This window comes from Pelmatolapia mariae, linkage group LG15, assembly GCF_036321145.2.
Source record: "Pelmatolapia mariae isolate MD_Pm_ZW linkage group LG15, Pm_UMD_F_2, whole genome shotgun sequence".
NCBI lineage: Eukaryota > Metazoa > Chordata > Actinopteri > Cichliformes > Cichlidae > Pelmatolapia > Pelmatolapia mariae.
The window spans coordinates 28,765,274-28,781,713 of NC_086240.1; the positions used below are offsets into that span (position 1 = coordinate 28,765,274).

A 16,440-nucleotide genomic window follows, 5' to 3' on the forward strand; every position below is an offset into this window, starting at 1 on the left:
ACAGGTTGGTCAGTCTGATCTTACAGTCTTGGGTGACTGCACTATCTACCAGTAGCTGGTGTTTTGCCCCTCTAGTGTTCCTGGCAATTCTTTTCTGTGCCCTGGACATGTATTGAGCCTTGCGCCTGTTCATTCTGGCCACTATGATGCCTGCCAGGAGCTTCCATGTGGTACTGAGGCAGGTTATTGGCTAGCGGTTGCATGGTACTGGTCTCTTCAGTAGCTCTGAACCATTTCAGGGCCTGGTGATGTCCTCCTCTTCACGTTTGATATCCTTTCTTTCTTAGTCTGCCACTATAATGGTTACTGGATCCTGTTAAGGGAAGCTGCTGTGGTCTGCTCTTAGATCCACTAGCCACTGAGCATTGTTGTTATGGTTTGCTGTATTTCTTCGGCATCCCTTTCTTTATCACACCTTTTTGCATTTCTGATAGTTAACTTCAATTCAATTCAGTTCAATTCACTTCAATTCAATTCAATTCAGTTTTATTTATACAGCGCTAAATCGCAACAACAGCCACCTCAATGCGCTTTATATTTAAAGGTAGACCCTACAATAATACATAAAGAGAAAAACCCAACGATCATATGACCCCCTATGATCAAGCACTTGGGGAGGAAAAACTTCCTTTTAACAGGAGAACCCTGTCCAGGGAGGAGCGGCCATCTGCCACGACTGATTGGGGTGAGACAAGAGAGACAAGGAAAAAGACATGCTGTGGAAGAGAGCCAGAGATTAATAACAAGTATGATTCAGTGCAGCGAGGTCTATTGACACAAAGTGAGTGAAGAAGAAACACCCAGTGCATCATGGGAATCCCCTAGCAGCCTACACCCATTGCATCATAACTAAGGGAGGATTCAGGGTCATCTGATCCAGCAACTATATGCTTTTGCAAAAAGGAAAATTTGAAGCCTAATCTTAAAAGTAGAGATAGTATCTGTCTCCTGAATCCAAACTGGAAGCTGGTTCCACAGAAGAGGGACCTGAAAAATGAAGGCTCTGCCTCCTATTCTGCTTTTAAATACTCTAGGAACAAGCCTGCAGTGCGAGAGTGAAGTGCTCTAATGGGGTGATATGGTACTATAAGATAAGATGGGGCCTGATTATTCAAGACCTTGAATGTGAGGGGCAGGATTCTGGATTTAACAGGGAGCCAATGAAGAGAAGCCAATATAGGAGAAATCTGCTCTCTCTCACCAGTCCCTGTCAGTACTCTTGCTCTGGAATTTTGGATTAACTGAAGGCTTTTCAGCGAGTTTTTAGGACATCCTGATAATAATGAATTACAGTCCAGCCTGGAAGTAATAAATGCATGAACTAGTTTTTCAGCGTCTCTCTGAGACAGGATAATACTAATTTTAGAGATAAAGCAGTCCTACATATTTGTTTAATATGTGTATTGAAGGACACATCCTGGTCAAAAATGGCTCCAAGGTTCCTCACAGTGTTACTGGAGGCCAAGGTAATGTCATCCAGAGTAAGAATCTGGTTAGATGCCATATTTCTAAGATTTTTAGGGCCGGGTGCAATACCCTCAGTTTTATCTGAATTTAGAAGCAGAAAATTAGAGGCCATCCAGGTCTTTCTGTCTTTAAGACATTCCTTAATATCTATAATTATAAATATCTATAATTAAGAAACGTCATTTATTCAACTTCAGAGTCTCACACTTGAAAATCTAAACATGAAAGGTCATATTTCCATGTTCTTTACAACTTTGATGTCCTATGATAAAGGTCTGCCATGGTTGGAGGCATGGAGATTGGTCATTTAAAAAAAACTTACAACAAGCTGAATGGAATATGGTCTGTTTAAAGTTTCAAACGCAGTCAGTGAATATGAGAATGAAGCTATTACAACACAAGTAGTTAATGTGAACTTATGTCACCCCTGACTAGTTGGTCTCCTGATATCCCAGACACATCTCTCATCCCTGATGAAGACTTTTTAGTTGATACGTGTAGGTCATTTTTCCTTGTTGTATTACTCCAACAATTTCATAATTGACAATATTTTTTATTAAAGATTTTGATCATTCTAATTAACAGAGTGCCTCCAAAATCTTTCTCCTTTCATTGACATACTGGAAATGTTTAGAAGAAATAAGCACTCCGTTTTGTTGTCTATGGGACTCCTCAAAACTGAAGAAATGCTGGAAGACTGTTGTTAGACTATATCTGATATTGTTGGTATGTAGCTATCCTGTGAAGCAAAAATGTGTCCTCTTGTATATACCAATACAATACAACTCGAGTAAACTCTAATTGACTGTGGATTCCTGTAGGCCAGGGGGATGATAGTCTTATCATGGAGAAAAATGCAGGTGCCTTCAGTTCATGTATGAATGAAATAAATGGCCACTGATATTACAATGGAGAAACTGACTTACTATAGTCAAAGGAAAATTGCAGAATTTGAAGACATGTGGAAACCCTTACTTGAGTATCTGAAGTCCCCAAATGCATATTATAATATGGTCTTCTGCACTGTTAAAATAAGAAGGGACGTTTAGCTAGCAAAGAGCTATTAAAAAGGTGAGTGTGGTCACTTCCATTTAGGAGATGCCTTTTGAGTTTAAAGTTGTTGTGTGGAGGCTGTCATTTTCAGCATCTACATGATAATCTACATTATCATGTAGATGCTAAATTCAGGTAATTATTTTATCTGAACTGAGCACTAAGTCAGACAAAAAGTCTGAGAAATCAGAGTAAGGGTCAGGAGGATGATAGACAAATACAAACTAAACTTTTGTGTTTTATTGTTAGGGTGTACGAGTCTTTTGGTTGATTAATAAGCTTTCTGCATCCTCCTTTATGTTTATTTTCCTTAATGGTTATGGCTCCTTGGTTACTAAAGGGGTTTCTAATTTGGACACTGCCATTCTTGTTCATAGCCTTGTTACTTCTCGGATTGACTACTGCAATTCACTTCTTTTTGGTCTTACTCAAAAATCCATCCATAAGCTTCAGCGTGTCCAGAACTCTGCTGCCCGTATTATCACCAGGACCCCTTCTATTCACCACATCACCCCTGTTCTGTAGCAGCTTCATTGGCTTCCAGTCAAATATCGCAGCAATTTTAAAATACTTTTGTATACATTTAAGGCTAGTCATCATCTCTCCCCTCCATATCGCTCTGATTTGGTTCAGATCACCATTCCATCATGGTGTCTTAGATCCTCTTCTTCTCTTTCTCTCTCTGTCCCCTCCCCCCATCTTGCCACCATGGGGAGCAGGGCTTTCAGCTGCTCTGCTCCTTGACTTTGGAATTCCCTATCTCCTGACATTAGAAATATCACTTCCTTTCCCCTTTGTAAGTCTACACTCAAAACTCACCTGTTCAAAATAGCTTATCCCACATAACCTTTTCTATTCTGCTATTTTAATCTCTTTTATGTTTTATGATTCTGTAAATTGCCTGTTTTTATGCTTGTTTTCTATTTTTCTGCTGTGTACAGTGTCCTTGAGTGTTCTGAAAGTCAAATAAAATGTATTATTAAGTTCCTAAGTTTTTAGAAAATAAAGAACAGTTTCCAGAGTTCATTTAAAACATCCCTCTGCACTCTCAGTGTAAAGTTTGTTAATCCTTGTTAATCCTCAGTTTGGTTGAAATCTTGATACCATCCTTCTTTCTGTGTTCTGGCTTCAGTACCTCCTCATCCTCTGATGCAGCTTTGCAGACTGAAGATCCGATGCCTGGTTGGAGTCCAACGACTCAAACTGCTTCACACTCTGCCACTTCCTGTCAGACTTATTCGCTTCCTGCAATACGACGTCAAGTGTTCACTCACCCTAGGGGTGTGAAATTAATGTATTAGTGTCATGAAGATGTTGCTTTTTGCCTCACTAAATCATCATGGTAACTGGTACTGAACAGATCATCTGGTTGGGAGCAGGTTACGTTCAGAGTTTGAGTTCATGTGGTAATGCAGAAAATATATAAATGTTCTTCAACCTAATTTGAATCTGCTCCTGAGTCTCTTTCGCACTGCTGGAAACACAGAACGCACAGCAAGAATAGGTGTTCAACCAATCACATTCATTCACTCTGATCTCCTTCATCAGGCTGCCGGGCAGGACATTTTTCCATGGATCCAGATTAAAGTCTCAAAGCTCTAATGTGCAGCCATCAGCTTAAAAGTAAATAGCAGTAATGATCACACTCAGACAGAAAATCATTAACTGCAGTTCAAATCTTTATTTTACAGCTCTATGCCACAAATACCAGCTTAACCAGTTTCTGATTTTTTATTTTTATTTTTTTTAGATCTTTATGCTCATTATGGATTTTATCGTCATTATTATCTGATAACATCTCTGTTTGGAGAAGTTGGAACTCAAACGGTCGTTTTGTGCAGGAGAAGAGTCAAATGACCTGCAAAATGTCCCTTGTAATGTGAATGCGTTGAGAACCTCTGACTGGGGTTTTAAGTTTGATTGAAATAGCTAACACAGAGAAAGCCTGGGTATGTTGAACTTCATTGCTAGTCATACCCATCTAAAGTCACCTGGTACATCTGAGACCGTTTAGGACACAGAAATGTGACACTTTCTATGTTTTTAAAGACACAAACATCCTTTGTTAAGCTCCTCTGTATGTGCTGACTCTTAGTGTGTTGAGTTTACTGTGTGCTGCCCTGGAAGATGTTCACCTTTGACCATATTCAAAGTTTGAAATCAGAAAGAGTTCAAATAAACTTTTCTTTTTCAACAGTTGTCACAGAATGGTTTCTATTAGAGGGAAACCCCCAACTATCTGATGATATGCTATAAGCAGTACTTGGTGACAGTGGAAAGGAAAAACTCCCTTTTAACATAAAAAACCTCAGACTGCCACAAACTGGTTGGAGGTGAAGAGAAGAGAAAGGGTCATGGAAGGACATCAGAGGACAGCAGAGGTCAGACTGAGCCAGGATTGGTAAACAGCATTCGGGCTGTTAATGTCTGAACACTTACACTTTGTCTTTGACCTGATCTGACGTTCACTTTCCTCAGTAGCTCAGTCTAAAAATAACACACTCACACACGCACACACACATGCACATGCGTGCCGTGATAACGATCCATGGATTTGTGTGGAGACTTTTGAATAAACAAAGTTATGACTGAGCTGAGGTTAAAACTCTGGTGTAACTTGAGACAGATCTGGGATTCACTCTGGAAAGTTTTTGGATTTCAGTCACGGCAGCTCTAAAATTTCACTGATATAAACAGAAATTATTTTAAAACGCAAACATTTGCATTAAATATAGTCTAGTAGTGGCTGTAGCACAAGAGATAGAGAAGGCCATGTATTAATTAGAAGGTTGGTGGCTTGATCCCTGGCTGCCCCAGTCTGCAGGACACGATACTAACCCCAGAGGTTGCGCTCTGATGTGTTCATCAGAGTATAAATATTAGATAGAAAGCACTGAGGCACAGAAAAACATACATACTTGTGTTAAATATACACTTGCATATAGAGAATTATTCTTTAACAATCCTTGACAGGTGAAGGTTATGTTTACCTTGCCTTGTGCAGACCTATTACTATGACACTCCATCGTGAGGATAATGGCAGCTGTTTGTTCTGGTAAGTAATGTTTCTGATGGTTTCTAACAGTTTTTATACTTTCACTTGCAGTCCTGGTGGAGATTTATACTTAGTTCTCTTTGGGTCAGGCTTATAGAGTTATTAAATCCTTTTTAAAATGACATTTTTGGCCATTAGGAAAAAAGCAGAAATAAAGTTTCACTAAGAATCTTTAGACGCTCCTAAAAACCTCTAGTCCCTGCTGCTATCTGCACTCTAGGGGATCATCTAGGAATAGTGATTTTTTTTCCTGAGGTCTGATTGGTCAGTAAGTGGGATTTTCCTGCCATTGAGTCTCTAATTAGGAAAATAAGATGCCCTGGAGCAAGTTAGGTCTGCTACATTGTGATGTACCTTAGTAAATGAAGCAACTTCAAAATCCTGAAATATGAGTTAAACCTGAAGTTAATCTGTAGCTCTGAGCAGGTCTGGGATTATTTTGGGGGTGAATCCAGTTTGTGAAACAGCTCTTCAGCATTTGTTTGTGTGATACAGCTTCATGTGACTCCACCTGCAACATTAGAGCAGTGAAGAGGTGGACCGGTCAACAAGCTCTGATAGCAGCTTCCTAAAATAAAACACCCCCACCCCCACGCTGGGGTCAGACTAGATTACAGACAGACAGCTGGAGAACAGACGGAGGAAAGGACGAAGCTGAAACTCAAAGGAAACACTGGATTTCTGACAGTGGTAAACAACTTCAGTGACTGCAGCTGTTAGACTGAAATCTGACATTCTGTTTTTCTGGCTCTTTGTTTATCTCAATTTGTTTCTTTCTGTTTGTTTATCTGATTGTTTTTATTTATGTTTGTTTATCTGGCCATCAAGATGGTTGTTATTAATTTTCTCCATTAAGCTGGGCTCTCTGCTTTAGGCTCTGAGTGCACACATTAAAAGGTGCTTTTTGTGGGTAATTCCACTCTTCTCTTGATGAAAATTATCCCTGTGAGTGTGCCACCAACTTCAATCAGAGCTGTTCTCAGATGACGATGATGATAAGATCTGTAAAAAACACAAAACAGTAAAATAATCTGAGCGATTAATGCTTCAAAAACTGGTTAAACTGGTGAATTTGAACTTTGAACTATATTACACTTTATGTCTCCAAGTGTTACCAGCATGTCTTTAGCAGCTGTTTATCCAGTATTTGTTGGTAGTGAACATGGGAGCGCTTGAGTTTCCATGCTTTTAAGCTTGCAGGTAAACCTTGTTGTAGTTTTTTTTTTTTTTAAATCATCAGACCCTGAGTTTGTACAAAGTATGTTCAGAAAGACTTTGCAGCTTCTTTACGTGATAAAACAATTAAATTAGAAACAATAAATATCTGACTGGTGTCACTTCCTATTTGTTACAGTGCCATCATGGCAGGACCCAGGATCTCTCGCTCCACATCATCTGCTTCCAGTCTGACCTCTGACGATTATTCTCTCTACAGTAATCTGAGTGAAGAAGAGCTGCTGCAGCTTGCAATTGAGCGCAGCCTAACTGACAGACATGGCAACACCACCAACACCACCGAATCCAACACCATCACCGCCAACAACACCATCAGTGCCAGTACCCCCAGCTGTGTCCAGCCTTCTCATTGTCCTGACAAACTGAACCCAGCAGCCATAAACACAAACCAGCCAAGCCACAGAGCTCAAAATTCATTTCAAGCACAGACCACAGCACACTACAGCTCACCAAACCCCCCACCTCAAAAGCCTCCTGATCCGTGAGTAGCCTCCATTTTTATTCTTAGTCTCTTCTGACCAAGTATGTGGATAGTTGAATATATTTAGAGCTTCGGCTCATTGATGAGTTTGCATGTAGAGTGATTGATTGATTGATTGTTATTGAATGTGTTCTGATTGGATGCAGACCCTGTGTCCTTGTTCTCATTGACTGTAGTTTCCTTGTCTGTAGTTTGATTGGCTGTTGTCTTTGTGACTGTGCTCTGATTGCTTTCTTTTTTTGGAACTGTGTCCTAATTGGCTGCTGTCTCGTCAGGAAGACATTTGATGGGATAATCAGTCTGTTTGTCACGGGTTCTGGGAAGAGGATGGTGGCATATCGCAGACATGATGGCAGTCTGGTCCACATCTGTCCTGAACCTGAAGAGTGAGTTTAGTTCTGCTCCTAACATGTACAGCCATTTGACTCACCTCTGAACAAGGTGTTCCAGTTGGCTGATTGGTCTTGTCACTGCAGGGAGGAGGAACCTTTGTTCAAAGCAATCCGTGAAGGTGATGCAAGCAGAGTGAAAGCACTTGCAATGTGCCCGGGAACAAACTTGATGCTGCCGAGTAAACCGGGCTGGCTGGCAGTTCACCAGGCAGCGTGGTTCGGCAAGGAAACCTGTCTGCGCATGCTGCTGGCAGGTAGGTTCACCTATTCAAAATTACAGAGAACAACTGAGCACACCTGTAATACCGTCTTTGGTTTGAGCAGCTCAGCCTGGGATGATCAACAAGAGGACAGAACGTGGCGAGACAGCACTGCTGGTTGCCGTCAGTAGAGAGCATCTGGGATGCGTTGAGATGCTCCTGGGAAGAGGAGCTGATCCTGACATCCCAAACTATGACAAAGAGACACCACTGTACAAAGGTAAAAGAGACAGGACACACATGGAGAAGAGAAACCCCCCCAAAGAAAAACAGAAATGATGATGCAAATGGATGAAAGGGTCCTAACCTTTTTTAAATGTAGGATTTTTATCCCATCTTCATCCTCAGTTTTAATTAGGAGATTAGACTCTCTTTGACATCCAGTAGGAACAGCTTCACCAAGCCACTAAAAACAACCAATTTGACCAGCTCTGCATGAAATTTTAATCTACGTGGACTATATTTTGGAGATTGCCAATTTATAAACATAGACCAAGCAGTCATACCAGCAGGAGTAAAACAGGGAGATGATTTAATCTAACCCTAACCTAATGGACATCATCTCAGCTTGAATCAACTGCATCTGATTCTTGTTTGGGTGAAATGTCCCTTTTATGTCTCCAAAAGTTGATTCTGTTCATCTGGACGTAGCGTTTTCAGTGGGAGACTGAAAACACTATGTTCAGATGAACAGAATCAACTTTTGGAGATTTACTTTTGGAGATGTACTTACCTGGATAATTGAGAATGCATCAAGATGTCCCTTTTATGTGTTTTCCAACCTGCAGCCTGTGAGAGGGGCAACCCAGCAATTGTGGCAGTGTTGCTAAACCACGGAGTAGTGGTGAACACTCGCTGCATTCAAGGGTGGACGGCACTACAGGAAGCTGTTAGCCGAAACAACCTGGAGATCTGTGAGATGCTCCTGAAGGCCGGCGCCAAACACAGCATCAGCAACATGTATGGCATCACACCACTCTTCACCGCAGCTCAGAGTGGGCAGCTCGCCACGCTGCGTTTTCTGCTCAAACATGGTAAATAAAGTGGTTAATGAACTTGTTGCACACTGAACACCTCTGTTGCCACTGAATTAACTCCACCTTTGACCCCACCCCATTTCCCATTTTGCAGGTGCTGACATCAACAGCCAGGCAGCTGATGGCGCGACAGCTTTGTATGAAGCCACTAAAAATGGACACGAACAAGTCGTTGAGCTTCTCATTTCCCAGAATGCTGATGCCAACAAACCATCAAAGAGGGGACTGCTACCTCTTCATGTTGCTGCCCAGAGAGGAAGTGACACGTAGGTACACTATGAAATGTTTACCGAGTTGCGCAGACTCACTGGAGTTAATTTGGTATTTAATAGTGGCATTGTGTTAAGTGTGGCTACCTTGACTCATCCAGGTTTTAGGTATCTGGAGCAATTTTAGGGAGCAACAGCATTAACCTTAAGTGTTCCCAGTGTTTCTAGACCAAAGTAGCGATGGGGTTTCGGCCACAAGTGGCCCAGATGTTTCTGGGTACAAGTGGCGATGTTTCTGGCCATGAGTGGCCCAGGTGTTTCTGGTCATAGGTGACCCAGGTTTTTCTGGTGCTAAGTAGCCAAAATGTTTCTGGCCATAAGTGGCGAAGTGTTTCTAGTTGTAAGTGGCCCAAGTGTTTCTGATTGTAAGTGCACTAGGTTTTACTGCTTGTACAGGGCCGAGGTGTTTCCGGTTGTAAGTGGATAAAATGTTTCTGGCTGTGAGTTGCCGTTGTTTTTCTGACTGTAAATGCCCCAGATGTTTCTGGACATAGGTGGGCCAGCTGTTTCTGATCGTAAGTGACCAAGTGTTTCTGTCCGTAAGCTTCGCTAAGGTGTATCAGTTTAGGCTAATTGCTAGGTGTTTCCTGTTCCCAGCATAGTCTCCATGTTGATCCCGGCCACCAGTAAGGCCAGAGTCCGGCGGACTGGCATTAGCCCTCTGCACATGGCAGCAGAGCGTAACCGTGATGATGTCCTGGAGACTCTAATCGGGGCAGGGTTCGATGTCAACGCCCAACTATCAGAGGAGTGGTCTAGGTTGTACGAGGACCGCCGTAGTACGGCACTCTACTTTGCTGTTATCAACGACAACATCGATGCTGTGCAAATGCTCCTGACTGCTGGCGCTAACCCAAACTTGGATGTGTTCAAGCCTCTGATGGTAGCAGCAAGGCAGGGCTGCATCCAGACCATCACACTGCTTGTAGAACACGGCGCTGAGATCAACGCTACCATCCCCACCCACCCCACTACTTTCCCTGCCGTGTACATGTTCTCAATGAAGTACCTGCCTATGTTCAAGTACCTGCTAGACCATGGAGGCAATGCCCTTTCCTGCTTCAATTGTGTGTATGGCAGTCGTCCTCACCCACCAATCAAAACCAGTCGAACAGAGAGGGATGAACTCCATGATATCGACCAAGCTGTCCCAAGAAGAGGCATTCAGGTGACCTCTATTTCTCCTTTTAATTTTATGTTTATCTGGTAAAATGAAACAAGTCCCGGTAAAAATCAAAACAACAAAACCATTACCATAGCTACTCAGGTGGCCTTGTTTGAAACGGGGTATTTAAAGACTTTGTTAATGTGTGTGAAAGGGGACATTTAAAGACCTAATGGTGTTTTAGCATGAAATGTTTAAAATGTGGCCTATACTCCGAGCGAGTCAAACACATCCAGGATAACTTTTTATTATCTAACAGTGATCATTAACATTGTACATAAGCCAGGTTATCTGAATCTAGCTCTGAGTGCATGCAGTGGGGCTGTATGCTTGGGTAATACCTGAAAGTACCTGGCAAAACCTTACTGCCTAAATCACAGTACGGCCTTCAGGTGACCTCACGATAAAGTTAAGGTGTAACTAATTGTTTGATACACTCACGGACTGACAGTTCTGTGAGATGATCTCCGTCCCCAGTATCTGTCGATGGGCGGGGCCAATTATTGATGTCTTGTTGGATTACGTCGGCCATGTGACTCTTTGCTCCAGACTGATGGAACACCTGGACAGTTACTCTGAATGGACCTGCATAAAGGAGAAAGCGGGTAAATCAAAAAGTGATAATTGATTCTTCTGCAATTTTACTGATTTCAGTGTTAATAGTTATTCTAGTGTGTTTCCAGGCTAACCAGTCTGTGTTTGTTTCAGCTCCACCGCGCCCACTGCTGCAGCTCTGCAGGCTGCAGATTCTTCACCTGGTTGGTTGCCGTCGGTTGAAGAAGTTGCCACTCCCTGGGGGTCTGATCCGCTTCCTGCAGCATCAGGAGTTGATGTAGATTGACTGATGTTTATAATCTGGATGGTTTGACCGAGAGTTATTGATTAGCTCTGATTTTTTTTAATTGGTACCCTGATGGTGCTGGAGACAGCAGTGGTAATCCACTCTTAATGCTGCACGAACCTTTTTTTTAGTTTGGATTTTGAGTAAAGAAATGCCACATGTCAAACCCCAGGGGGCACAAAGACTTGGCCTAAACAGCCAAGATGACTCTGAACTGTCTCTGACCGATTTTGAGTGATTCAAAATCCAGACTCAAAGGGTTTTTGTGTGTGTGTGTTTATGTGTTGTTTGATGTGTTGACATACTGCAAATCAATTTCCCATTGGGGACAATAAAGTTACCACTGAGCACTGAGACTGATCATCTGTGGAGACTCCTGAAGGTCTTCACTAACGACTCCCACCTAAATGGAGACTGAGAAGGTCTTTCTGATCAAGCAATGCAAGGCCTGCATATTTACCCAGGAATTATTTGAGGATCTGAAGGTTTCTTGTTCTGAATAATCTGAAAGAATAGAAATAATTATTTTTTTAATGACAAAAGAAACAAGGAGAAATGTGATCCTCATTTTCAACTCATGACATTGTGGAAGGACAAAAAAAAAGAAAAAAAGAAAATCAACTTGACGGGGAAATGATTAAAAAAATACAAAAACAAATATTCTGATTTGCTCAGGGTTAATATCCCGAAAAAGCAGACAAGGTGTCTAAAGCTTTCCTGTCTTCACTTTATCTAAACTGCTTTTTGCAAGGTTTGAAATTATTTGTTTAATTTGCTTTAAATGATTCTAGAAGCTTTATTTCCCAAAGTAATACTGGTTTTTATCGTTAATTGTTCATAAATTGTTAAACAAATCTGACTTCACCAAATATTTTAAAAGGAAGATACATCCATCCATTATTGAGTTGTAGGTTCTTAACCATACTTTTGTCCCTGAATATTTGAATTATTCCACGTTAAACTGGAATCTGGTTTCTTCATTCATTTTCACCTTGTTTGAGTGAATATTCTGAAATATCTTGATAAGCTTCGTTATACATTATAATTTAGCAGTGCTCTAGTGTAATTTTCAGATGAACAGAATTGCATCATCAGTGTACAGTGAAGGCAATTTCAGTCTGTTACTAGACAGATCTGTGAACTGTTACAAAGATTTGCTTGTTAGTCTGAGAAGCAGTGGTGATGGTGAACAGATGTTTTGTCAGCTGTTTTTGATAAATTGTTACTGAGCTGACAGCACAGCAACCTCTCATCTCTGTGTTTAAGTCTCTGTACCTCACTAACAAAGACTGCTGATTAGTTAATTGATTTGACTGTTTACTGATGTTTTGATGTAAATTGATGTAAATTGATTGACTTTTATTGTGAAAGGGCCTTAAATCTAGCCTGGAAGAAACAAAATATTACATTACCAGGAAAACAACCAGCATCATCCTGAATCGACTTCAGTCCCACTCCAGGTGAGCAACTTTAAGGTCCACATTGAAGCAGTCCTAACCCGGTCCCAGCTCCTCATCAGATGCTGCTTGGTGATGGAAGAGGTTACACACAGAATGAAAGTAATGGTTGCTGTAGGTAAATCAGTGTGAGAGGAAACACCCTATATGAAAGTGTTTGTGTTTTAAATGTTTGGGTCTGTCAGACTGGAAATGAGCTGCTGTATTAATAAAGTTTAGGCTGTTTGAAGGCAAAGAAAAACTGTCTTAAAATCCAACTGTGTGAGTGAACAGACTGATCAATATCACAGCTTTATGATTAGGACACTGAAGAACTTGATGGCTTATATTTGATTATTTCATTAAATTAATGTTCAAATTTACATAAGGGCCTCAACATCAATGTTTTTTCTGTTAAATCGGCCAAATTTTATCATGTGAATCATTTCTGTTTGTATCTGAGACTCTGAACTATAAGATTATTCAATGAAGGATCCAAACTGTCACAGAAACAAGTAAAAGTGAACAAAGACAAACGAACATGAAAATGATTAAAATCACAGTTTGTATGCAGTTTTATTTGATTTCATACTGACTTGTAGTATTAACGCGCTAATGTGTAATGACGCTGTTTAAACAGCAGGTGGCACTGTGTAACACATGACGTAATCCTTTGGCATCAGGTGACTTACCCGGAAGAGAGAGACGAGACTTCACGGAAACAACAGCGATCAAAACACGATCCTGCAGCTGAATTTTAATTTGAAATATCAGCGCGAAGGAAGGTAAGAAAACATGAGCTAACAGGCTACTAACAGGCAGAGAGGAAGATGGAGGCTGGCAAGAAGCAGCTCAGTGTGTTGTGGTCGTCATCTACAGGGAAGCCGTGCGAGCATCTATGGCAGCAGGAAACAGGGCCAAAGACACACAGCTACATTTTAGCAGGCGTTAAATCAGATGAAAAATGAATGGAGTCTGGTACAAAGCTCACAGCGCTCAGTTGAAATAAATCAGAACAAAGACGGAGAGCTACATGCTAGCACAGTTTGGATTAGAGAAAAATGAATACAGTCTGGTACAGAAACCACAGCTCTCTGTTAAAGTAAATTAGTGCTCGGAGCTACATTTTGGCATACTTTGAATTGGATGGGGGGTGGGGGAACTCCAGTCCTCGAGGGCCGGTGTCCTGCAGGTTTTGTGTGTGTGTGTCGTTGATCCAAGAGAGCTGATTTAAATGGCTAAACTACCTCCTCTTTATTTCTTGAAGTTGTCCAGAGTCCTGGTAATGAACTAATCATTTATTTCAGGTATGTTGACCCAGGGTAATATCTAAAACCTGAATGACACTGGCTCTTGAGGCTGGAGTTCTCCACACCTGGATTAGATGAAAAGTGAATTGGGTAAGGTGCAGTCTCCAGTTAACATTGTAACTGGAGACTGCAGGTTTTAAACTGTTTCTTAGATTTAAATCAGATGGAATTTAAATTGACTGGGGCAGAGATTGTTTATCTCAGCACTGATGAAGTAGTTATTTCATTGATCCTAATATTGATTGTTGATTTGCTCTTTTGGATGATGTTATGACCTCTGACCTGTTACTGGATATAAGAGCACTGATGAATGTTGATCCTGTTTTGATTTTTAATCTGTTTCTTCCGCAGTATGGAGGATGATGAACTTCCGTCAGAGGATGGGATGGGTGGGTGTGGCTTTCTACTTGCTGCTCAGCGTCATGGCGGCGTACTACATCTTTGAGGTCCACAGCTTCAGTTTGGAACGTGTGCAGAGAGCAGGTACCAGCCCATCGGCTCCACCTCCCGCTATCACTGTCCATGGGTCACCACTTCCTGCGTGGATGTGGGCGTTGATCTTCCTGCTGCCATACCTGCAGCTCTTCCTCTTCTTGTTCTCGTGCACGAGGGCGGACCCCCGCGCTGTTGGATACTGTGTGCTTCCTGTCTGTATCGCCCTTCTGTACAGCCGCCGCCATGCCGCCAAACTGGCCAATCACAGGGCAGCAGGATCGCTCATCGACACGTAGGGGACGACCAATCAGAGAGCCTCCCACGCGATGAGGGGTGGGATGACAGCAGGACTAGTTTGTGATGTCACTTCCGGTGTGCCTTTTAAACACTCCGACAAGTTTTGCCCTGATTGCGGCCTGACAGGAAGTTCTGCTGCTCTCAGTACAGACTCACAGCACCCTGTGAAAAAGCCCCTCCCACCAGTCGCAACCAGTCTTTTTCCTCTGTTTTTTTACTGTTGTGACATCATGGCAAACCCTGTGTTGTGATTGGTTGCCTGGCTGTGAGTCACTTTATTTTCATTAGTTATTTGTTTACTGACACTGCAGTGATGTTGCCATGGTTACCCGATACATTATATAGGTTAAGGTTAACTGAAAACCTCGCAGCTGACAGCCAATCAGTGAGCAGGATTCCTCCGAAATGTGGTACTTTTCTGTATTTAATGAGTCACATGAAACACTGGTTACCTTGACATCTTTATTGTGTCATCAATTTAAAAAAGAAAAATCAATGTGAAAGTGTTCTCAGGTGTTTCAGGTTCGTGATCTTTTTGAGGGAGGCTGCACTTCACAGTTCTGTTCTTCCTCAGCTTTCTCGTCTTCTTCACTGCTGTCTTCTTCGTCCTCATCTGTGACAGGTGAAACAGAGAGGTGATGATTCTACATTGAACCTGGAGCATCAGACACCTGCAGTAACCAGCATCCTGCCAATTCACCAATCAAAGCGATCAATCCACCAACAATGTCTTCAGTGACAATATCACAGTTAGTGATTCTGATTGTTTGATCAGGTGAGACAGGTGCTACAGGTGTTTAGCACTGACATTCATCAGTGCTAATATTTATTTATTTTTTAAATGAAACCTTTATGAAGTGAAAACAAACATTGACAAAAGGACACAGAGGTCAGTGCTCAGGTGTGTACTGGTGTGTTATGTTTTAAACATTTTTTTTTTTTGTATTTTTTTTTTTCTGAGAATAAAACAAAGCAACTGTACGTAGATCCGTGTTTGTGTCATTAATCATCAGCACAAACTCCGGATCAGATTGTGGATGTTCACGATGAGGTTCTTGTCTAAGCACCACTGTCTGAAGTGTTGGATCTCCTTTGTAGTGTGTCCAGTTCGAGACCCACCACATTGTTATCATCCATAAACTTCTTAAAGAACTTCATAATTACTGGAGGTGGTAATCACTGAGGCTGGAGGAAAGACGCTCCACTGGGTCATAGCACGAAAGTATAAGAAAATAAAATGGATTTAATTTTATATGTTATGTGATGGATTCATTAAGTGAAGCAAATTATTGTGATGTCGCAATCACTGGATGACCTAACCCATGTACTGTAATTTATATACAGAAATCGAGCCACTTCAGTAAAAACTGAGAGAATTAGTAGATCAAAAAATCCTGTGGATGGAGCGTGAAGGAGAGCGCTTCAGGCCTGCTAACCAAAATAAGCCAGTGTGAGCTCAGATTCAATGTTTGTCTCTGAAAACAGTGAGACACTTCAATTTTTGGAAGTGTCTCGCAGGGCAATTTTTTCCGTGTTAAGGTTGTGCAATTTGCAGTAAACAATGTGCTCAGAATTGTGTGACTTGTTTAAATACTCTTCTGTTGAAAGTGAAAGGCTTACAAATACATATGCATAAGTCCAAAGATCCTCCTGTTCACAACTTTCAATCACAATCTGACTCTGAGCATCTTTAATACATCCAGCAG

At 41.5% G+C, this 16,440-nt stretch overlaps 3 protein-coding genes across 3 annotated transcripts in view; all 3 read left to right on the forward strand.

The window, feature by feature from the left end:
- The window catches only part of LOC134643431 (ankyrin repeat and SOCS box protein 2-like), a 28,008-nt gene extending 24,090 nt beyond the window's left edge, over positions 1–3,918 (forward strand). The window contains exon 8 of the mRNA XM_063495789.1: positions 3,653–3,918. Coding sequence (XP_063351859.1) covers positions 3,653–3,807 — 155 coding nt within the window. The 3' untranslated portion in view covers positions 3,808–3,918. The remainder of the gene's footprint in view (positions 1–3,652) is intronic.
- A 1,749-nt stretch (positions 3,919–5,667) lies between these two features.
- Positions 5,668–11,467, forward strand: LOC134643290 (ankyrin repeat and SOCS box protein 2-like). The gene is made up of 10 exons (XM_063495581.1): positions 5,668–6,265; positions 6,930–7,292; positions 7,568–7,678; positions 7,769–7,938; positions 8,009–8,164; positions 8,733–8,978; positions 9,076–9,247; positions 9,848–10,418; positions 10,867–11,020; positions 11,124–11,467. The coding sequence occupies exons 2-10, from the start codon at positions 6,937–6,939 to the stop codon at positions 11,249–11,251; spliced, it is 2,064 nt and encodes a 687-aa protein (XP_063351651.1). The 5' UTR covers positions 5,668–6,265; positions 6,930–6,936; the 3' UTR covers positions 11,252–11,467.
- A 1,909-nt stretch (positions 11,468–13,376) lies between these two features.
- Positions 13,377–14,822, forward strand: tmem251 (transmembrane protein 251). The gene is made up of 2 exons (XM_063496283.1): positions 13,377–13,477; positions 14,354–14,822. Exon 2 carries the CDS (start codon positions 14,362–14,364, stop codon positions 14,731–14,733), a length of 372 nt encoding a protein of 123 aa, XP_063352353.1. The 5' UTR covers positions 13,377–13,477; positions 14,354–14,361; the 3' UTR covers positions 14,734–14,822.
- The last annotated feature ends 1,618 nt before the right edge of the window (positions 14,823–16,440 follow it).

What these genes read in the sequence shown, in the direction of transcription:
- LOC134643290 (XM_063495581.1), top strand. Translation starts at nt 6,937, where the DNA reads ATGGCAGGACCCAGGATCTCTCGCTCCACATCATCTGCTTCCAGTCTG. An exon ending in GCGTTTTCTGCTCAAACATG is followed by an intron (nt 8,979 to 9,075) that starts GTAAATAAAGTG and finishes CCCATTTTGCAG; the next exon opens with GTGCTGACATCAACAGCCAG. An exon ending in TCCCAAGAAGAGGCATTCAG is followed by an intron (nt 10,419 to 10,866) that starts GTGACCTCTATT and finishes ACGGACTGACAG; the next exon opens with TTCTGTGAGATGATCTCCGT.
- tmem251 (XM_063496283.1), top strand. Translation starts at nt 14,362, where the DNA reads ATGATGAACTTCCGTCAGAGGATGGGATGGGTGGGTGTGGCTTTCTAC.